We start from the raw sequence: 24882 nt of genomic DNA, 5'->3' as shown, positions 1-24882 counted from the left end.
TTATCGGTAATATTGTTACGACCGTTTATTTATTAATATTAAATATATAATTTTTATCTTAAAAAATTTAGACATTTTAATTAATTATGTAAATATTTACTGCTGAAGTCTGTTATGAATAGATTTTGTAACAAAATATTAAATTAAGATTGGTTTATTTAGTAATTATTTGTAGATTGATAATTAAAACAGTTTTTGTGTGTTATAGAAATGTACCAAACTATTATCTTTATCTGATAGTAGATTAATGTAATATTTATTTTAATTAAAAGTCTTTAGTTGATCTATGATGAGTAATTAAAGTTCACGGTGTAAATATGAAGATACCGCAGATACTTTAAAGAAAATGTATACATGGTGTCGGGGTATCTCCCTTGTTAAAAATAAATAAAAAAATAAAAAATTTCTCAATCCCTCCTCTCCACAGCGGTACAAAGCAAAACCTCAGTAGATTGCATAAAAATACTTTTCTCAGTTCCTAACAGAGCTCAAGCTCAAAGGAGGTTCAAGTGCCAACAATTTGAGCATGTCAAAAATGGAAATAGATTCAACGCCTTCTCACATCATGAGAAAACTTGTCAAGGACAATGATCATAGCTTGCATTTGCCTCATTGTTTTACAAAACAAATACATATTAATGCATTAATTGTCGGAGGTCAAATATTCATAAATTATCTACCACTAGCTCATGTTAAGAAAATTTACATTGGAGGACAAAAATAAAAATTAGAGTATATATTGCAGTTGGTATCTCCGCAACCAGTCCTCACCTTTCTCATAATAATCTGTCTTACTGAATGTCTGCTCTGGGAACCGTAAGTTAGAAGCATAAACAGCAGCTCCGCGCCATGCATCAAGCACTGGATCTAATGCTCTGACCACCCGGATAGGCGCACCACATGGTCGTATCATCTGGATTCCAGCTTCTAAGCGCTCACTCATACCAGGGAAAAGACAGGACCCACCAGTAATAAGGATAGAACTGGTCAATCTATCCTCCAGGCCTTGGTCCCTTGATGGCAACCGATTTATTGAAACTCCAGCCATCTCGTCTAAGCCCACCTGATCGATCCCAATCCAGTTTGGATGAAATAATAGTTCAGGGCATCGGAACCTTTCAACCCCTAGCACAATTTGAAAATCTTCTTTTGAGAGAGGACGGAATCGTGGCATCTCAGCAGCTGGTTGAGCGTGTGCTAATTCTGGTTTGGGAACAAATGTAGGGTCAATTTCCTGCAACCATAAAAATTAGTGAACTAACAAAGAATCCATGTCTCCATCAGGTTATCTGAAATGCAGAGTGGCGGATATCATCACAGAGGTAACTGACCTGAAGCCTAGAAGAGATTCGGCCCAGTTCTGTCTCATCGTCATCTGGTCCCTCATCATCTTCATCGTTATCTTTGCTCATTAGTTTGTAAAGTTGCCAATCTTCATCTTTGGCACCAAAAGTGTCTTCACCCTTCCCTCGATCAAAGGCTGCTGTTGTTAAGAGACGCATCCTTTCCCTCTGGGCAGCATTCAATCTCTCCCCACGGCCAACACCTCCATTTGTGCTGTTTCCATTTGTCTTAAGTCGTTTTCGCTGATCAATTTTATCAGAAAGCTCTTTGTATTTAGCCCGCATCTGCTCTAAATAAAGCTCGGGATTCTCTCTACATTCAAACAAAAATATAAATGAGGGAAACAAACATTAAAGAGATGTTATAGGTGCAGAAAGCATATTAATTAACATTCACTACGCTATTCCAAGATCAAAGAAATTGACTCAAGAACCAACAGCACCCATTACAACATGAACTATGAATACTCCTCACTATCTCAAATTAGATTCTTAAAAAAGAAGTTTCCCCTTGAACACACAGGTGTACATCAACTCAACTGGAATTTACTTTAGTTTAAGCAACATCGGACTATGCTTTTCTGTCTAACAGTGAAGCTCCAATTGCACTAAACTCAAAAGAATAATAAGAATGGAACTTACAATCGCTTCTCTTCATCTTGTTGATTTTTCTTTTCTCTTTCTAGTTCTTCCTCAAAGCGTTTCTGCTTAGCTCGCTGCCGACCCTCATTTGTGGTTTTAAGGAAAATCTGTCTCCTTTTCTCCTTTAGCTGTCAACAAATGATAACCAGGACTAATCATTTTTTTTTTAATAATAAGACTAAACATATATAATGAGGATAAAGAAACAATGTGAGCAGCAGATCAAAGTTCCAGCCGCAAACTTTAGGAGATCATCTTTATGATAACTGTTTGGTATTAAATCAAACCTGCTCAGGAGTAAGCATATTGTCGGGGGTGTTAATAAGAGGATATTTGTCATTTGTAGAATTATCTGTTTTTTCCTCATTTTCAGTTTGGTCACTTTTCGGTTCACCCTTAGCTTTCCGTAAAGACTGTGTTACTTTGACAATGGAAGCTTCTATTTCCTGCTTGGAAACATAACCAGTCTCTGACAAGAAAGATTGAATGTCATCCTCTTCCACTTGTTCAAGTTGATGCAAGAGAAACTCCAAACCATGCAATTCATTTTCTAGTTCGTTTATCCTAGAAGACCGTTTTGCTTCAGCCATTTCTCGCAGCCTTTGACCTTGCCTCTCCTTTATAGCTGCTTTTCTTGCAATCTCTTCTTCTGAAGGAGGCTCTTCAGTAGGAGGCGGAACCCATGGAAGCTGCCAACACCTTGTTTTATCTTCAGCCTCCTTGGTCCCTTTCTGTCACAATAATAAAGCAGCTAAGCTTCAAAGACTGAAAAGAGAATTGACAAAGAGAAAGACAAAGCTGACCACCTGAAACAGTTGAGCCTCTGAAGTATAATCAGGGGCAACAAAGCAGTGCTCCATTTTCAGGTCTTCAACTTTCTCCCATGTAAACCTAGCCCTATTGTGAATATGCAAGGGCATGATTGGAAGTTGAAAAACAAGATAGAATCATGTTGAATAGTTTGAGAACCCAGACTGATTATCACTCACATGTGGTGTGGATATTTAAGGGAAAGAAGTTGCTTTAGAGTATCTGTGACATGGTATCCACCAATATTAGTTCGGCAAGATCCTCTATACACAGGCTCTCCATCGACAAACTAGACATCAGAGAAACACTTTTCATCATCAAATGATGACAATTTAAACTCTGAATCCTTAAAATATTTATCACAATCGTAGTCAACTTCAACTTCTAATCCTACTGATCATCTAGCCTACTGAGAGAAAATATGCATCAAGAGTAACTTATAAAGTTGTAAGAATGGAATACACTCAATACTTTCCAACAAAATTGATGAATATTCTAGCTAGCAATATACTTTAGCAATTCATCCATCAGATAACCCTGTTACAGTAGAAGCAAACAGAAGATGTTCGGCAAAGTGCTAGAAAGAAGTCATCAACATGTTTCTGCAGAATACAGAAGGGCATAGACACACATGCACGTTTGAAAGCACATGAATGTGCACACAGGAAAATTGAAAATAATTTAATCCTGATTTTACACAGGAAAATTGAAAATAATTTAATCCTGATTTTTTGTCTAGTTTACAGACATTTCTAGATATAGAATGTATTGAAATACAAAATAGATTTCCTAAAATGGGACACAACATGCTGACAATATCACCCACAATGATGACAAACACATTTAAACAAATGATCCACTCCAGTCGGCACTTCGCTTATAATCAGATAACACTGTTATCACTAGAAGCAAACATTAGATGTTTGTGTGCAGAATACAGAAGGGCATAGACATGTACACAATTGAAAGCACGTGTATGTCCGCATAGGAAAAGAAAATCATTTAATTCTGATTTTTGTCTATTTTACAAACATTTGTGGATACAGTATGTTTTTGTTTTTTGGAAATAAAAGAGGGAAAATGAGACACAACATGGAACATGACATGCTGGCAATACCGGTATAACATGAGTCGTCGTGAATCCTGGGCAGATAGCAAGACCATCTTTATCACAAATCCCCTGTTGTTGATTATACATATAGCTGAAAGCAGCATCAACACCAAATGCTGTGACAGGGAAAAAAGGCCAATTAAATTCAAGCAGAAAGTGTAGATAAAAAAACAGATAACATGTCAAATAAAGGATATCTGAAAGAAGAATATATCATGAAAAAGATGCAAATGGGATGATCACACCCAATTCAGAAATAATCACATGCCATTCCCAGTCAATTCAGGACATATGGATACAGGACCATGCATCTGTCAAATTACATTAATCCTAATTGTCAAAAGTGTAAAAAGTGTTTCGTATAATGGAAATTCAGAGTCCATACCTACGGATGGAACTCCATATGTCTCAAATAGCAATTCTGCCATTTTGCAACGGGACTGAACAGGATTGCATACAGATTCTGTTATTAGGACAGGATGATTAACCTGTTCTGGCCTCAAATTAACATTCGATCAAAAAAAATTCTTATGAGCATAATTAAGAAAACACCCATGAACAAGTAAAGCAAGAACCATTGACGCTTTAACCATACAATGTAAAATATGCAACATTTAAACTTGTGTCCACAGAAAAAGGCGGCAAAGAAAACAAGAAATTAAAATTGCATATCATACACACAACTGTCAAGCACAACAAATTTTACAATCTGATCCAGTTTAAGAAATCAAGTTAAAATAAATTCCTTCTCATGCAGTTTTCAAAAGTCACAGGTGCCTTAGAATGCACTTTAACCAAACCCGTTTTAACTGAAAACATGCCAAATACGATAATCTTTTACGGTAGCAAACCTGAACAATTTCTTCAAGTATTACTACTGGCAACCCTCCATTTGCAATCACATGCAGAAAATTAAAATCCCAGCTGATACAGATGAAAGTAAAAAATTCTTGATATAAGAAAAGACATTCGCCCCATTACTCAAGCTGCTTTCTGGACTACTAATTCTTCTAGATTTAGAGATCATTCATTTGAGACCTTACGTATTTTTTTCAAGGTCATCCTCTCTCATCGGAAAATATCTTGAAAACCTTTCTGTATGATCCTCCCATGTAAATTTTTGTTTTTTGGACATGCATGGCACTCCCTTAGTGTCCTTGTCTATAGTACCACTTTTTCCTCTCAAAAAGAAAAAAAAAAGGTAACTGGAAACACCCAAACAAGAGTAGCCTTTAGAATATAGCATAATAACATTTACCAAAATAAATAAAAGGAGTTAGTTCTTACACAGTGGAAGCTTAAAACATAACATACAATTAGAATGGTTTAACTGTGAGCTCAAAAATAAATTATTTACGTACCTCTGGTCCGTTCGCACCAAGCCGATCAAAGCCAAAGTCAAGAATCTACAAACCAAATGTTGAATACTTAAAACTATAATTCTTGCCACCATTATTTAAAGTGGTAAATGAACATGCTTTGTGCATACAACATAGACATGTTTCAGGCACAAAAACACATGCTTTATCTTGGAAAAAATGGATAGAGTGAGAGAGAAGAACAAAACAATAAATACTTGACCATATCATGTTTTTAACCAAAACTTCACAACTTGAATGGGGACATTCAAGTGCCCGATCTCTAATGTGCTAGAACCAAAACCATCATTCTACTAACATTGACTTTTCTTGTTGTTCATGTTCTCTTTCTTGCACAACTCAGAGAAGCTTGCACTAGTTGAAATGTGCAGATGGAGCTTCAAAATTTCATATTTCTATCTAAATAATTAAGTAAACTTAACTACAAGCTTGAAGAACATAACCATAATAGAAGCTCAGTGCTAAAGATACCAACATACATATTCCATAATCTCAAACTGATAAACAACATTGCTATCAAAAGCTGAGCGTGGTCCAGAGCGCGTGCAATCAAAGTATCTAAGCAATGCAGGATCATGATCCCCAACAATAGTAACAGTTTCCCCTGTGATACAAATTAACAAAATAAATTATTGCAATCCAATAGCCTCGTCAAACCCAAACCAAGTAAAAACTATTGAATCAATTTTCATGAACCTAAAACTATATCTAGGAATCCTTCTCTCTTTTTGTTTCGAGCTTGTTAGTATACAGAGAAAAAATTCTTCTTTTTTCTTTTTTATGGCATAATCGAAAGATGAAGTTAGGAGTTCGTAGAATTAAATGAAGCTGATTATTTTGTTTAAATTCTACAAAAATCCCAGGTCCTGAATATCCGAAGCTTGCATATATACACTTCCCTTCCCTTTTTCCCCGATTTTCCAGTTAACCAAATTAAAGCCACATACATACGTCCACATATACGTACGAAAACACATAATATTCTAGTTCATCATAACTTAAACGTAGTATAAGGAAGTACCAGTGGCTTTGTGGCGTGGTCTCTGAACAATGTTGCGGAAGATAACGCGAGGGTCATTCTCTCCTGCCCACCTGGAGGAGGAGAACAGAAACGAAAACAAAAAACAAAACAAACACCCAATTCAAAAATTCAGAAAGGTAAAGCAAAAAGAGATACTAACGTATGGTTTATACTCCAAAGCGCAGAACTAGGGTTTATGGTTTGGAGAGGGTTACCCGATACGGAAATAGGAGGCGCCATTGTCGATGACGATAGGAGTGGATGGAGAGAAGAGACTGTAATCTGATTGTCTCTGTATCTGCGATATAAACGGCATTTTTGAAGCTCTGTGTCTGCAGACGAAGCACGGAGAAGAAGAAACGAGGAGAAATATGAATTAGAGTCGATGGGCTTCGTCTTCTTACGGGAAGCAGGGAACTTAGCTCACAGCATGACAATGGAGCTCCGGCTAAGTAAACAGGTCTGGCGTAACCGGGTTGACCCGACTGCTGATGTGGACCATGGTCCCACCCGGTACCTCACATCTAATGATAATATAAATTATTATACATATAATGTACTTTTTAATGAATATATATAATTTAGTGTTGAAACAAATATTTCCAAGTCCTACATTTATCACCGTGTGCTTGACTAGAATGTAAATAAGCATGAAAATAATTCATATCAAGGTTTGAACCGAATTCCGGTCCAAATTTTGGTAACAAATATATGCTGAATTTTTGAACAGATTTGGATTCTAAATTTCTGTTTCTATTATTTTATAATTAATTTAATTAATAGAAACATGTTTATAAAAGAGATTAAATTTACTTGATGAATGTCTTAATGCAGTGAGAAATAAGATTTATACACGTATTGAATTAATTATAAAAATAATTAATATTCTTAACGAGATGGATTAATCTGCTGATGATCAGACCAAACTTTGTGTGCGTGTGTGTGTATCAAAGACAATATGGGAGAAAAATTACTGAATGCATGAAATTAATATTAAGGGGAAAAAATAAAAAACAAGTTTAACCAAATATATGTGTTTTTATGTACATACAAATATAAATGTGGTAATAAGAATTGGGCTGTTGGCGGGTCGTTAGCCCAAATGCCAATTTACCACTTGGAGGTTTACAAGGCTATTTCAAGAATGGGCTCCAATTAAACAATCGGGTCGGGTACAAGTCCATGTAAAATACAGTCTTGGATCCGAACCCAATTGAAACGGGCCTCAGTTCAGACCATCCAAATACAGGCTCCATTAACCATAAAGCCCCGGCTTTTCTCTGATCAGTCAACACCGTCGCGTGGCGTGGGCCTCGGAATTTATTACTTAAGCCTGGTCGGTGGTCCAATAAAAAACGACGCAGTTTTATAATTAGAAGACAATGCACTTTACACGTGGCACATTCTCTTCCACACCAAGTCCTGGCCTACTTTGAGCGGGTCCCACTCTGGACGAAGCCGAAAAATGTGTGGCTCTGATTTAAACTATGGACTAGTCGAACAATCTCGCGCGCACTTTCGACACCAATAGCTGTCGCCACGCCTCGTCCAAACTTGCCACGAAAGGACGGTTTCACTATAGGATAAATGTATTATTATAAATTTCACCCAACAAAAAAGAAGCACAAATTTTAAAAATAAAAAATATCATTAATTATAATTTAATATTAAAATTTTAGATAAATTAGAAGAAAAATTTATAAAGTTCAATTAATTCTAAAATTATTTTAAATAAAATATAATGATTCAGATCAATAAATAATTAAAATCCCATAAAAGTAAGGTCGGCACTACTATCCGACTTTTTAGTTTTAACCCCTCCAGCTCTGAGTCCAATCCAATGGGACTTTTATAGTTGCTTCCAGGCTTCCGCCACACGTTTGGATAAGTGTCAACTAGCAACTTCCAGAGCAAGCAAGTGGCGCCAATATTTTCTTAAATATATAAATAACATCAACGCACACACGCATATATATATCTATGTATGTATTCCGTAAGCCCAATGACCCTTGAACTGTGTACTTTATAGTCTTTGCAATTTAAGGTATATCCAAACAATCCCTTATAATCTCTGTACTTCCATAAACTGTTCCTTCTGTTTTGTCGGGCGTTCTTCTCTAAAGATTCATGGAGGTTGACAGTGGCCATCGGGAGTCCGTCACCGTCGGAGTTTTGACTGAGGATCAGCATGAAGGTTGCAGGACACCGAGGAGAGGCGCGTCTAGCATTCAGGCTACGGCGGCGTGTCCGCCGGCGCCGAGAAAGAAGAGGGTTTACGCGGTGAAGCGGGACCCACCGACGAAAGGGTATTTTCAGCCTCCTGATCTCGAGGTCTTGTTCAATTTCAAAGTCCCGTCGGCGATGAGAAGAGAAGCGTGTGCCTGAGTCGTAATTATTCTAGAATTAAGGGGTAATGTTTTGAAAAAAAAAAAGGGCATTGAAATGCTGCGTTTTAGCTTCTGTAAATTACGAGCAGTTGTTTGTAACTTTTTTTTTTTTTTTTTTTTCTTAATTATTAGAAAAAAGTTTATGCTTAAGTAATTGAATTCTTACTGTCTTTTATATATATATATATATAGTATGTTTGTTTTTGTATATTTAAAATTAAATTAAAGACATATAGGTACAAAAATGAGATGATTTTATTTGATTAAGAATTCGATGAATATAATTATTGAATGCCAAGTCTATTATTAGCAGAGGGTATAAGTGGAGGAGGAGAGAAATTGTGGGGTTCTTACTGAATTTCATATTCTTCTTGGGCAAAATATAATATTTAATATTAATCTAAGTTTATATTCCATTTGGGGGCCCATTAAGAGACCAACTATTGATTTTGAGCTTAAGTCTATTATGGGCTTAAATAATAGTTCGGTAGGCCCTAAGTGATAATCCATTGGGCTCAAGGGAGGGTATCCCAATTTATTTTTGGGCTTAAAAGTTTAAAAATGGACTTCAAAAGTATGATATATGAAAATGAGTGGATGGATATAAAAAAAAACAAAACAAAACAAAAACATGGAACTAAACAAACCAAGAAAAATTTGTTCAATTAGTGATAATATGTTTTCTATTTAACCATATGCATTTTTTAAGGATAAAATTTATAAGCTAACTATATATAATTAAATTTCTAAATTGACGTACACTTTAGAATTAAATGTAAACTAATAAAAAAATGATATATATATATATATATATGTGTGTGTGTGTGTGTGTGTGTGTGAGAGTGTGTGGGTGTGTGATAAGAGAGAAATGGAGATAAGGGTATTTCCATAATTATTTTATTGGGGTAAATTATTGTACCACGAAAGACGAGACAATAAAACTCACTCATTAAATTATACAATCAATGGTCTTGTCATGTGAGTTAGCTTCTCTTCCCTTGGATTCTCTCTTTTTGTGACCTCAATGGGTCCTTTCCTCAAGTTTTTTTTTTTTTTTTTTTTTTTTTTACAATTGAAATTTAAAATGAAATTATGTATAAACTCCATTAAACAGTGTAATCTCGTATGGAGACAATACGAAAGTGTACAATGGTTTATTTTGGTCTCCTTTAAATGGTAAAAGTTAATGCAGTTCTTCCATTTATTATTTATTTAGTTTTTGTTTGGTTGGTTAGAAATCAGTCAAGTACGCTGTAGATCTAAGGATTTTCCAGGAAAATGAATCATCATGTTTCTGAGTTTGATGTATAATTTCCTGCGTAATCTTTTAAATATTGCATGTATACTTGATAATTTATATTTTAAATTATATAAAGAATTATCAGTTAAATTTCACGAACATTAACTGGTCAACCAAAGGTTTAAAAAGAAATCAGCGTTGACCCTTAGTCAACCATTGCATGTGTGTGTGCGTGTGTGTGTGTCCACATATATACATATATATATGAATATTACACATGTAGAGTACCATTCATTGGTTTTGTTAAATATAAAAGAGAGGTGACTTGACTAAAAGTTCTTTACACAAGATGATCCTAAGACATTTTCTTGGATGAACAGCGTACTAAAAGCTGGATGCATATGTATACATATACATATATTTTATATAGCATCACATCAACTGATCTCTTTATAGGGAGTAGAGTAAGAGAATCGATTATCTCTAGCTTTGCATGGCATCGTCAATATCAACATCAAACCCTCATCATCATCATCATCGTCATGCATGCATGTGAATGACCTCTCTCTCACTCTCTCTCCAATAACCAACAGTACAACTCAACAAAGTAAGCACATATATATATATATATAGAGAGAGAGAGAGAGAGAGAGAGAGAGGGAGATTGGGAGAAGAGGGAGAAAATGAAAGGTGGGGAAAGGGTGCCTAAAATGGAAGTGGCGTGTAAAGAGAAATTTTCCCAGATAGAACAACAACCCCACAGTTTTCTGTCAAAACAAACAACTCATCACAGACTTACCTCTTCTTCTTAACTAAAACGTACCCTATATTGCCTTTCTCATCCCTCGATGACCCTTTTATTTCAACTTTAATTAATTAATAAGAAATTATATGTATTAGATATGTATAACACACCCCACGTGGTTAATTAATTACATTTACTACGGGATATGAGAGAGATTATAAAAATTTTCACCACTATTATATAGTGGTTAAAAGAACTATGTAAACACTTATACATCAAGATTTCATTTGATAGGATATTGACGATTCTCTTTGAAAAAATTGTTAGTACTATGATTACATTACTTATGAGTAAATATAATGCTGCATTAATGAATATATTAAAAGTCACTTGTTATAGTATAGGGTTTATATCAAGGTTTCTATAAAATGTAAGTAATCTGGTTATTATTTTACTTAAAAGTTATAATTTTTTTTGCTCCATATTTACCAAATAACCCACTTGCATGTGGCCTATTTACATACTCTTTGATCGCCCATAGTCCAAGTGTTGATGGTATAATTATTGGAATTAAAAATAAAATAAAAATAAAAATTAATTGAGATGAGACGAGAAGAAAATTAATGTATAAAACATATTTTTTTTTAATTTTTAAATTTTTATTTAATGTAAAAAATTAGAAAAAATAGGTGGAGAATGAAATTAAAAATAATTTTAGAAAAAATATGTGAAAATTTGGGTTCTAAAAATATTTTTGAAAGAAAAATTGAAAATTGGGGGTTAAAACGTAATTTAAAAAAATATGTCACATAGAACCGTCCAGTCAGTAACCCCAATAAATCAGAGTGCCTCGCGTGACAAGGCACGCTGACGCAGTGCTATGCAGAAGGCCACGCTGGTAATCCGCGTGCAAGCGATCGGACGGTCCAGATTTGTTCCTGCCCGGGTAGACGGTCCGGATCCGTTCTCTCATCAGGTGCGATCGTACGATTAAGATCAAATTACAATGAACGGTTCAAATTTATTTTTTATTTAAACGAGATCGGACAGTCGAGATCAAACGGGATGGATGACTCAGATTAAAAGAAGACGGATATAAATACCTCACTTCATACCGAATCCTAATTCTAGCCGCCAGCTCTAGTCGAAGAAGAAGAACCAGTCGGTAGAGAAGGGAGCCAACCGCCACTTGTCGTCACGCTCGATCCACCTCCGACCACCAAAAAAGGTAAAAAAAAATTTATTTGTTCAAAATTTGATTTTGAACGCTTCCATGGCCAAATTGGAGTAAAATAATTGGTAGATGAGCTAAAACTGCAAGTAAAGTCTAGTAGCAGTGCCGCGAAAAAAATCAAAAACTGCTTCCGATGAGGCCCTTTCCGATTCCCCTTTCATGCAATTTTTCCATTATTGTATTCACCATTCTGTTTTTAATAAGTTGATCGAAGAAAAACACCCAACCACGAAGGTAAGCCGGCAGAGCCACCGCACCAGAAAATTTTGCCGCCGGTAAGCTTCTGTTTTTCAATTTTTTCTGCAAATCGAGACCCCTTAACGTAGTTTCTCGCAGGGATGAGTATAAAACTGACCGAAATCAGCCAAAACTGGTCAAAAACGGCCAGTTCGAGGCAAACTGCTGCCGCGGACGGCGGTGCTGCCGTCTCAAAATTTTGAAATTGGTCGAAAAAAATTTTAACACTGGTTTTGAGTTTTTTAGAGTATTTTTAGGTACTTGGAGCGTGTTTTAATCTTTGAAGAAAAATTCAGAGAACCTGGGGATGACTAGTAGGCACAGCTGAAAGTTTAGTGTTTAGACACCGATTTGCGTAAGAATCCATCACCCTATTTTTTGTTATGGAATTGAAGTTTAATTATAAATAGTATGGTATTTTATACAATTTAGAAAATCTTGATAATTAATCACAAGTCACTAATGGAGACAGAACCAGTTATTTATTACTATTTATCATATTTCAACCGATTGATTGATTTTACAGTTTTAAATGCATGATAATACACTGGAGTTGGTAAGATGATTCACTTGTGTTTTCTTGATGCATGTATTACTTATTTTGCATAATTTACAGTTAAATTGTGAAACTGAAAATAAATATAAACTGAGAATTGTTTAATTAAGTGAATGACTGAATGATAGCCTTATTGAATATCCTGAGAGATAGTAGACGGATTGGGTGCATAAAAAATCCTACCGTGGACGTTGTCTCATACTGGATGAGGTATGGATGATTGGTATTTTGGTGCTTATACCGGACGGGATATGGGGACAACCCGTTTCACCATCATACCAGACAAGATATTGAATGATGATATTTTTGACACTCATAATGGATAGGGTATGGAGACGACCGGTTAATCAAAAATGTTGAATAAAGGTTCACGCATAGTTGGGACATCTCTATGAACTTCTATAAATACCAGTAGGCAGGTAAAAATGAAAAGTTTTTGTTCTTGTTAATTGAGTATGAGATTATGATATTGTTTGCGTTATTTCATCTATAGGTCAGTTTTAAAAATTTTGTTATGGTAAATATACAATAAATAATTTTACTTATGATAAACGAATTTACTTAAATTAAGAGCTCTATTATTTATTTTTCTGAATTTCTACAAATCTTTATTTTTGTATTAGTGAGTCGTGTGACATTCTTACTGGATTAGTGTATCTCACTATTTCATTAACAATTTTAAATCAAGATAACCAAAATTCAGATCCCGATCAATAAGAGGGTTGCAAATAGGATGTTCAGTTGTTTACTTTCAATTTATTTATTTAATTTTTCGTTGTTCTTTTAGAATGGTCATTCTAGTAGCACTTTTGGGTATTCTGATTTATTGTGTAAGAAATATAAACCTTCACACTATTATTTCACTTACGCATTCAATTTATAATTTATTTTCTTTCTAGTTCCGGATCGTTTCATACTTATATTTTAAATTAAAAAAATTACAGTAAAAAAATATACATAAATTTTTATAAATATTTATATCATCTTAGATGATAGATAAGATCTCTATCTATCTATAGGATTTATCACTAATCACATTTTTAAATAATAAATAATACAATTTAAAATCTTAATAAAAAATAAATATTAAATTTATTTAAAACTAATTCCGTATCATATAAATAAATTTGTCAATTTTAATTAAGAAAAAATCAAACATGAAGAATGAGTACATGAGACGAAACCTCTTTTATAATACAGTAACTAAACGAAGCCAAAGCAATTCAAAACTAACCAACAATTAATCAATATATATATATATATATATGTGTGTGTGTATATATGCACACACCATAGATCAAATTTTTTAAAAGAAGAAAAAGACCCAAAACCCAAGAAAAAGAGGGTGGGGCGGGAATGAAGAGAGTGTGGAAAGAGAGGGAGATAGCGTGTGAGATGAGTAGGTTAGTACATAAAAAGAGAGAAAGAAAGAGCTGAAATGAGGCTATACGATGTGTATAGCCTGCCAACATATGGTTTTCCATTTTGAGTAAACCTATATATATATATATATATATAGACACATACTCATGGAATATTGCATATGATTCTCTACGTTATATATATATATATATATGCACTGCAAAACTCTTTAGATCTTTAAACTTTTTAAGGCAGTTTTTGCAGCGAGATTTCTGGGCTGCCTTTGACAAATCATTTTTACTGCTTCTCCCTCTTCTGTACAATTAATGTAAATCTAATTATATCCAACCAAATGCCAGAATTTGTTTTTCATAAGACCAATAATTTAAAAGAAAAAAAAAAAAAAAATCAACGGTAAGATTCCCATTTAGTTTCAAATTATTTCTTGTTCAATGTCAATTCCTAAAAAATGCTTTTGTTTGGTTCAAAAATATTCTATTTCGATTTACATTCCATCCGGATGGAGTCAGAAATTGGTTTTCAAGTTGAAATCTCATTTCTACTTTATTAGAGTTGAAGGATATACCCTTTAGACAAAAAAGACCCTACCAAAGATCAAAATTTTATACTTTTAAAACAATGAATATTGACCATCTGAGTCTTTCCACCCATTTTGGAAAATCGTATAAACAATATATATATATATAAACATTCACTTGATTAGGCTCTAGACAAATATTTTTTGAGAATTTTTTTTTGAAAATGAACTAATAACATTTAGGCAGTCTACCAACTCTTATATGTTCATGAAGTACCTAATTATTAATTATTTTATTTAGATTACTTTGACGTACTTGTGATTTTAACTTCGCTATGCTGTTTATAAAAAGTAAATGTAAGTATTGATGTTATATATGTATACATAGTATTCATACAAGTGGCTAAGTAGAATGAATTTTAGTAATCAAGAAGAACTGATACCTTAGTAAAAGTTCAAATGCAGTAGATGAAAATTAGTCCCATATTTTATTCCTTCATCGCTAAGAGCAATACATACAAGACAACGGTTGAGGAGGTGCAGCCCATGAGAAAAGCAGTACGTGTGCCCCACATATATATATATATATATATATATTTGTATATACATCGAAATAGGTACACTTTTCTGATGATTATTATTGACCAAGTTCATGTGCTTGGTGGGTGGTCGAGAGTATGATCAGGACCATCCTGCAGGTAAAGAGGACGATTTGACAGAGCAGCCAAGAAATATATATCATCAATGGAGTAAAATTTTGGCTGTATAGTCATGTATACATATCGCTGACATACTCACGAAGTTGTACTCACTATATTTATATACATATGTACCTCAATTTTATAAATATTGTCTTATACGTATAATCTTTTAGAATTATTAATAAATGTTTGGGGAAGGATTTTCCAACTTTTGCTTTAATTTGTGGAGTATACGTATACACCTGCATCTGATTTTCTGTTACCATGTCAAAAAAAATGGTGGGTGTCTCTCTTAATTACTACGTATATATGTATATATATGTGTGTGTGTGTGTGTGTGTGTGTGTGTGTGCAATTCTAGGTAGATTTGCATAGAATTAAAATTCCCACATAGTTAAAACTAAATTCTTAATTATAAAATAAAATGTAGTAAATTAAAAATAATGATAATAAAAATAATTACAGCATTGATAAAAGGTTATTGTGTTAGGGCCCAATTTAGGCTGGCCTGACTTTATCAACAGATGGGCCAGACTTGTCTATCCATTTTTGATATTAACTTATAAAATAATTATATACTAAGAAAGTTTTACACATTCGTCGAAGTAGAATCATAAATCTGTGCATATATAATAAATAATTATTAGAAATATATATATAAATAGAGAGGAGATATGGAAGAATAGGTGTACCGTACGAGGAAGATGTGGGTCATTACGAATTGGAACTCCACTTCTCCGTGTTCGACGCCTGTCCCTCTTCTCCGTACACTTTCGGCCACATCAATGTCTCATCGTATATGCAATAATATAAACTATATCTTATATATAATGTACATATAGAGTGCAACGTTTGTGGTACAATATTGAACCACTTCATCATATTTTAGTTAATATTTCTATTTATTTATATACTCAAAAATTTACAATTATCAGCTATGTACATATTAATTCTCAATTATTCAATGCTTAATAATTGCTAAAATAGGTTTTTACAGCCAATTTACATAGTTTTTACTTATTTATATGACAAACCATGTATTCGAATCTAATATTTTCAATTTTCATTACTAATAATATTTAATTTTATAATTATTATTATTATATATGATAAATATTTAATAATGATAAAAATAAGTTACTAAATCAATAATTGTTTTATTTACATAATTCGTACTTAATTCATATAAGAGATTGTACATTTTGAATTTATTTTTTAATTTACTTAAAAATTGTCTTATAGTTTTTTATTTGCTTTTATTTTCATTATGTTTGAAGTTCGTAGAATTGTATACTTCAATAATGGGATACAATTCTAAAAAATATGTAAATATATATATTTAAAAGTTTTTAAAGATAAATAATGTGTACATTTGTGTTAAAGTGTTCTCGCACACTCTTAAATTATCTCATCCAAGTTTTGACCTCCAATAAAAGATATCAAATAGCATCAAATTCTATTATTTTTAGACCCATGCAATATCAAATTCCTAGCCATAAATGACTCTTGCCAACAATACCGGTGTAAAATAATAGTGCAATTTACCTATTTTATCTTCACATTCAGTCTAAAGGAATTATGCACCTAATCACCATAAAATCAAATTTTGATATTACATAGAGAAAAGATATGTCAATGATTAACTGTAAATATAAAACATAACTTGTTGAGGACCACCACATAGTTAATAATCATTTGGGTAGTTATAGGTCACTCATACCAACACCTGAACAAGATGGTAAATGTGATAATATATTACATGAATCTGACATCAAATATTTCATGTTATATCTAATGATAAATTTAACGTTATGTAGTGAACCAAGAGAAAATTAAGAGAGAGTGAAATTGTGAAGGTTTTTTATGCTTCAAGATAGCATGTGGAGATAAAGGTTTAGAATAACAAGTTAAAGGAGCATAGTAATAACACTATTTAGCCCCATAACTAAGTAAAGGAGTAAAAGAGAGAAAGAGAAAATATGATATGATTTTTTTTGTAAGAAAAGAGAATAATTTTATTTATCCCCATAGAGGAGTATTTGAAACATTATGTACATTACACATTGAGAAAAAACAAACCATACTATTTTTTTCAAGAGGTTTGTATCTTAAAATCATGTTAAGATACAAACAAATGCTCTAGAGGTATATTTATCAGAGGAATAAGTTTAAAGGATAATATGTGACTACGCTGGAAAAAAAGCATCAATCCCCACCATGTTTTTTTTACATCAAAGCCTAGTTTAAAAATATTTTAGAGAAAAACACAACAAATACACATAAGAATAAATAACCATATCCAAAAAGAATATAAGTATAAATGGAGGATTATAAGTTAATGTTTAGCATATAGAAAATGGTAAAGAATAATAAAAATATTGAAGCATAGCAACACATAAAAGTTGAAAGAAAGACCATAGGAGCAAATTGAAATGTGGTCAAACAAACAACATAAAAAGACAAATTCAAGCATCACTAGCAGAAAATATACATAGTAAACACATTGCTTGCTTCCATACAAGAAAAAATAGAATTAGTATAAAAAAAAATAGAAATAGAGCATTTGGAAAGCATGAACATGATAGGAAAATTTGAAAAATCTTTGTTTGTCACTTATTATTATTGATATTCAATACTATATTGTGTAATTAGTAACAATAAATAATTAAAATGATAACGAAAATAATAACTTAATATAACAAATAATTATGAGATATTAGATTGACAAAAATACCATATTTTTTTTATACATTACATATTTTTTCTTTAAAAATATGTAAAGATCAAAGTGACATATTTATTTTTTAAAAAAACTAACTACAAATACAATCTTAACTATATGAAAAAGTAAGTTTATTTATTTTAAAATAAGGATAAAAAAAGTTTATTTCAATGAAAAATAGAATAATATGAATTAAACAGTCTTATGTTGAACATTATAAAATGACAAAACTACCTAAATTAGCTTTAAAAAAAAAGACATTGAGCTCTTTAAATCTTAATTCACCAAAGACTTTTGATCTCTTACAATTTTTAGAATATATTTCTTTATTTATTTGCCTAATGTCATATTAAAGTCTAATTTTAATTGTGTTTTAATGCAATTGTAGAAGGATCATTCATACAAAAAAGAAGTATAGTGAAGTCACCCTCCATAATGATTCAATTATAAGTATGATCATAATAGGATGAGTTTTCCCAAGGAGTCTTTGTTTTGGTGTGTAATTTTTGTAACTTGCCATTCTATATCTCCACACTTCCACTTTGGTCTTTATATGTCACATTAACTACCCTAATATGGGAGAGTGCTTCTTTCAAATAATATATGAGGATGAATTAGTCTCAATATATAAAAACTAATATGAGAAAAACCTTAAAACCACAAAAAGATTCAAACTCAAAAGTAAAAATTGTATTTAATTACTTTTCTTATATTAAGAGCCGCTCAACTTATTACTAAATTAAGTAGAAAAAGAATTGAAATATTTCAATCGAGGGTTTTATATAAAGGCTTAAGTAATTATGTTAACTTTAGTTAAATGTTTGATTAATGCCACATTCATCAGCAGCTAGAAAAGAATCTAAGCTAATTACAAACAAATTGAAAGTTTAAATAGAAAAGATTTCCAACAAGAATGTCCTCCTTTATACCCAAAAACAAATAAAACTATAAACAAATATTTCAAAATACTTGAAAATAAAATTAAATAAATAAAATAATAACTATGTCATCTCGACATCAGTAACTATAATTAGTATACGATTAAAATAAAACTAATTAAGACAATGATATTGCGATAAATTAATCAAATTACGAATATTTTTTTAATCAATTTAATAAGAATATATCACAATTGTGAGCAAATCTACAATAAAATCCATAACTAGTAGATAATTAAAATAGAACTAGTAGAGACAATGATGTTGCGGTAGATTAATTAATATACCGGTATCTTTTTAATTAGTTTAATGATAATACTATGACAATTGTAAACAGATGTATAATTAAATTTATTTTTTACAATAATATCTTCTTATTTTTTTTTTTTAAAAAAAAGAAGTGATAATAACATCAATTATTAATATATATTATGCCCATAAAACCTATTTAATAAAAATAATCAATAATTAAAGTAGAAAATAGTAATTAGCTAAGCATCGAATTGGATATAAAAAGGCACCACATGCACTGCGCTCATGCCCGGAAAAATTGATAATCTAGAAAACGACTAGCTTCATATATATCAACTTTTAAGAATCTATAATAGCAAAGCTTGCCAATAGAAATATCTAGACATTAATATATATATATATATATATATACGTGTCTGTGTTATATATTATAGTGTCAATCAAATACTATAATAAAATAGTTAATATGAATTAATCATGGGCCCAAATCATCACTTGCATGTTATGATCTCAACAATCTCTCTTTCTCTCTCCTTGTATAAACGTATTATGTACACTGTGTCCCCAAACGAGGAAGAATATGTGATTGATATTTTGTTAATTAATTCTTATTACACTTACGAACAACAAGGTTTTAGTGAGAACCAAAATCCAATCTCATGAATTTCTCTCAATTTTTTCAAGGATTAATTCTTAAGATAAAGAAAAATATTATTATCTTTGCACATGAATACGTACATGTAAAATATGTATACACATTAATTATATATTTATTATCGTTATTAGTGTACAGTATATCTATGTATTCATGTATAATTTTGAATTCAAATTAATTTATATCCTAAACATATAAATCGATTAATTATTTTACTATATCCATATATTCATGTATAATATTCTTGAAGTTCCCCATGTAACCTAATCAAAATCCATAACGAACGATGAAATTATTTAGTCCAAATGGATACGATTTGATCTGGATAGAAGATTTTTTTTTATTATTACGTCATCGTGCGTGTATCACTTAATTTATAAATATACAAATTTATTTTTAAAAAAATTGACTTGTGCATCTATTAATCAATAAAAGATAATTATTAACTTATACGTTGTTAATTAATTAGATTTAATAATAATTTATTTTAACCAATTAAACAAGAAATGACCAATATAAAAATTAACATTGATAACTAACACAATTGTAATAAAAAAAATTGAAAATAATAATTAAGTTCACTTGCAAATTTGATGTTCAATTACTTTGAGGTGATGACGTGAAAGATTTTTTGTTCTTATATTCATTATTCGCTGTGAATGATTTAATTGATAAAAGAAAATACTTATATACTTACATATACATGTAAGTATTAATACACTAATTTTAATGCACTAAACATTTCTTGGCTGTGCTGTTGGTGTTAAGTTGAATTCTTAATTGTACCTTATATGTGTGTTCTTATTAAAATAATATTGTATTATTGATTTTATTATTATCAATTCATTGTGTATGTGATATCTAATTAATGAAATATATAAATTTTTATTTAAAAAAATATATCTTGTTGTATGCGTATAAAAAACACTCTCATACACATATACACATGTGTATGTATATCATCCTATACGTAGATCTGAGTGTGTTGGGAGAGTAACCTAGTCGGGTGTTTATTAAGTAGAGTAAAAGTGAAAGAAAATAAGTATATATATGCAAGTATAATAGTACAACAATATCAATATAATATAATATAACATAATTATAGCATAACCATGTTAGTAGCCAGATCTAAGAAGGTGAGGATTAGACTGAACATAAAAACTTCAAAAATAACCATAAAAAGGTCTAAACTTAGTAAGGTAAAGGGCTAAAGACGCAACTGAAAATGGCAAAAGAGAGATCACAGCAAGAAACCTGAGAAGGAAAAAAAAAAAAAAAAAGAAAACCCTAATGATCAGAAAGAAGAAAAAGAAAGAGAAAGGGTCAGGGCCCTGTCAATTCCATCCATTACACACTCATACCACACAATACCACTTGCAAAACCCAAAGAAAATGCTTGTAGAAGACGCAAGACCTCTATAAAGTCTAAACGCCAAGACTCACCACCATCGATGGGTAAGTTAAGTTTCCATTTTCCCATCTCTCCCATCTCTCTCTATACATATATATAAGATGTATATATATATACACATCTGATCAGATATGAGAGAAGGAAGACGATTTGGGTCAGTGTGGATTAAAGAGTTTTGGTAAATTTGGTACCTAGGATTATGATGTATAACTGTTGTAGGTACACTATCTCTCTCTCTCTCTCTTTCTTCTCTGACAAATCTCACACCACCAACCAATTCTCTCTTTTTTATTCATTACTCACATACCCTTCCTTTTTCTTTACCTCTTTGTGTATTTATACCCGTCAAATCTCTACTCAAACCCTCACGGCTCCTCAAAACACTCATCTTTTCTTATTCATCTCCTCTTCATTCTTGGGTTCTCTTCACTTCTTTGCCTTTTCTCTTGTATCTTCTCCTCTTCAAGATCCTTTTTTTTTTTAAGAGATCTGGTTTTGGTTCTGGGATTTTCTGCGAACAGAGAAAAAAAAAACACCATGGATATTGCGGGTAGCTTTTTTTTTTTTTTAATCATAGTGGGTCTGTTTCTTTCCACTTATCCAGGCATGGGTTTGAGCTTTTGAGGCTAATTTTTATTTTATACGTACATGTGTGTGTATTTATAATATATACTTGATGAGTTTCCTTTTCCTTTCACTTTTCTTCCTGGGTTAGATTTAGGGTTAGGGTTAGGGTTTTCTTTTTTCTTTTAAGTTACTTTCTCTGGTTCTTCTCCTTAATTCCTTTTGCATGGAACCGTGGGTACGATGATGACGAAGATGAGGAAGAAATCTAACGATGAAACCAGTCACTGTTTGCGGATGGAGCATCATCAAGATTCACAAAATTAAACACATTAGGGCTAGTAGTGTGGGGTTTGTGGTGGTGGGTGACGGTGATGGCCCCTTCTGCTCTTTTTTTTTTCAGTGGTCCCGTTGCTTATTTCACTGCAACACCCTTGGCTCTCTCTCTTTGATTATGGGAATCTTGATGATGCTGCAGCGGCAATAAATGACTTTATAATTATTCTGCTTATATATTTAAGTATATACCCTTTTGAAAGCTGATGATGATCGTTACCAGTGCCTAAACCATACGTGATCATCCGTAGATGATGGTGATGGTGATCATGATAAGAAATCCACAAAGGTAAGATCTTGATCTTATGGCGAGTCTAAAAGTGGGTTATTTTATCCTGTTATTACTTACTTTTTTCCATTGATCTCTCTCATATTATGGTGCATAAAGCTCTTTGATTTGGGGAGATGCGTTAACAGGATTTGTTTATATATGATAAACTGGTTAATTTTTCTTTAACCCTTTTCTGCCAAAAGCTCTTTATTTTGGGAGATCGGTTAGGGTTTATACATATACATATTACTCTATGTACATATGATTTATAATATTTGGTGTATATATATGCCGGTTACTTTATTTCTTTTATTTGGCTCAAGAACTCTGGATTTATGAAATGGGGTTGGGACTATTTTTCTTCTTTCTTATTTTGCTAAAAGCTCTTAATCATTTATTTTTGGTGATTGGTTAGGGTTTTATACATGTAAAAATGATCATTAACCCCAAAGTTTAAGCAATTACCTTATCTTAACAAGTTTGACCAAGATATACATATGATAAAAATAAATATATAAGTAAATATATGTGATATAATCAAGTGAAGAATCTCAGTACGTAGTACTTTGTGTTTATGTGCAGTAGTCACCTGGTGATCGGTCGGGTAGGTATGTGTCTGTACTATAGGTGAAATTGTGTGCCTGCAGAGAGAAATCATGAGAGGTTGCTTTAATTTATACCATGGACACTTGGGTTAACTTTTTCTTTTGGCTTTGAATTCTCCTAGATTCTAAAAATCTTTCTGTTTGATCTTCTATCAGTTCATATCTGATATTCCTGTTACCAGCTTTTGTTTCACCCTTTTTTTACAGATTGTGATGTATTTGAAGGATATATTTATACACACATATATATATATATGTGTATATGCTTATGTATAGATCTGTATATACTGTGTGTGTGTGTATGGTGGTAAAAAAAAAAATGATTCGTATGCAGATGTATTTTCTACTATTTGGGTTTTTGTTTTTTTTCCCTTTCTTTTTAAGACATGATAGAAATAATTTAATAAATTTTGGCCGTCTTCTTCCAAATAAATATCCTCGGAATTTAAATGTCCGAAGGGCAATTCATTTTTGTCTTTTAGGGTTTCAAACGAGTTTCCATAAACAATTTCTTGCTTTAATTATCGTTCTTTCTTATTTTAGGTTTAGTTATGGGGAAGGGAAAAAACATTGTTAGTGATTTCAAGGATATGAAAGCAGAAGAATTGGCTAGCTGTTTACTTTTTACTATTTTTTCAATATTCTTATTTATGATATATGTTATATTTTATATATATATATATATATTGAGAATATTCTCTTATTAGTGCTTCACGAATACTTTCTGGGTTAATAAATAGAAAACATCAACGTAAAAGATGAAATATAAGCATCAGTTATAGTCACTGTGTGTGCTTCTCTCTCTCTCTCTCTCTCTCTCTCTCTCTCTATATATATATATATATAAATATTCACGAAAACAAAGTAGACCAATCTCCTCATATTCACACCCCATCACCCAAAATTACAAAAATGCTTGAAGGATTAGGGTGAATATATAAATCAAAACATTACATATACATATTATTAGACTAAAACATGTTTGGTTCTCAATCTTTAAAATTTTTTAAAAATACACATTTACAATTTCATTATCCCATTTACAATTTGCAGTTTTAACCCATTTTTACTCAAGTCCTGTTATCTATATATTATTAGCTGGGAAAGAATTAACAAGCATTAAGTGTGAACAGGAAAAAAAAAATAATCTAAAATTACATTTGAATTATATATATTCTACTTCTGTTTGATTTCTAAGTTTCAGTTATTTGATATTTATATCTACTATTGTAATTTACATATTTTATATATAATTAAATTATTTGTACCTGTTTTTTCAATTATGTAATCATTAATTTCCATTATCATATGTTACAAAAAATGAATCAGAAAAAAATGTAAAAAAAAAAAATAGAATTATGTATGCAATATATTTAGAATTGGAATACTGTTTTCTTTGAAAATTTTCTTTTGTTTCTGTTATATTTTCATTTGTATTCAGTGCAATTATATTTAAAATATTTTTTATCGCGTGAGTTATTTATTATTTATTTTGCACTTATCTGAATTATTTATGTTCCTAATTATTATTCGAGCTCGGTCATACAATAATGTTTTATATATTAATGTTTAAATCCCATTATTTTCAATTATGAACTTCTGCTTCTGTTCCTGCTCGTAAGCAAACCCACTTTTAGTGAAATTAAAGAAAATGTGACAATAATTTGTAATTGGGAGATTATTTTGTCTAATTATATAGTTATATATATATATGTATATATGTTTTGTTTATTGTTCTTTTAAATAATTATTTCATAAATTTTATTAGCCAACTCAAATTTCTCTTAATACATCAATAAACATGTGATATTGCTGCTACTGA

The 24882-nt window shown here is 31.6% G+C and overlaps 1 protein-coding gene across 2 annotated transcripts; it reads right to left on the bottom strand.

Moving 5' to 3' along the window:
• Positions 1-527: 527 nt before the first annotated feature.
• On the bottom strand, positions 528-6733 carry ARP5 (actin-related protein 5). 2 transcript variants are annotated; one of them, XM_022054688.2, is made up of 12 exons: positions 6522-6733; positions 6307-6377; positions 5765-5889; positions 5268-5312; positions 4292-4394; positions 3913-4022; positions 2975-3084; positions 2792-2882; positions 2273-2716; positions 1986-2113; positions 1332-1656; positions 528-1234 (listed from the first exon to the last, which is right to left on the bottom strand). In XM_022054688.2, exons 1-12 carry the CDS (start codon positions 6620-6622, stop codon positions 728-730), a joined length of 2160 nt encoding a protein of 719 aa, XP_021910380.2. In that variant the 5' UTR covers positions 6623-6733; the 3' UTR covers positions 528-727. The 2 variants fall into 2 exon arrangements, with proteins under 2 accessions (XP_021910380.2, XP_088069040.1); XM_088212914.1 differs by lacking the exons at positions 6307-6377; positions 6522-6733 and having other exon boundaries at positions 4292-4399; positions 5765-5860.
• Between the last annotated feature and the right edge of the window lie 18149 nt (positions 6734-24882).

The sequence above is a fragment of the Carica papaya genome, chromosome 2 (assembly GCF_054855325.1).
Source record: "Carica papaya isolate Zhongbai chromosome 2, ASM5485532v1, whole genome shotgun sequence".
NCBI classification, from domain to species: domain Eukaryota; kingdom Viridiplantae; phylum Streptophyta; class Magnoliopsida; order Brassicales; family Caricaceae; genus Carica; species Carica papaya.
Note: the sequence above shows the minus strand (reverse complement) of the source record. Positions and strands in the feature narration are given on the sequence as shown.

What these genes read in the sequence shown, in the direction of transcription:
- ARP5 (XM_022054688.2), bottom strand. Translation starts at nt 6,622, where the DNA reads ATGCCGTTTATATCGCAGATACAGAGACAATCAGATTACAGTCTCTTC. An exon ending in CGACGACTCATGTTATACCG is followed by an intron (nt 3,085 to 3,912) that starts GTATTGCCAGCA and finishes TCTGATGTCTAG; the next exon opens with TTTGTCGATGGAGAGCCTGT. An exon ending in CTTAAATATCCACACCACAT is followed by an intron (nt 2,883 to 2,974) that starts GTGAGTGATAAT and finishes TATTCACAATAG; the next exon opens with GGCTAGGTTTACATGGGAGA.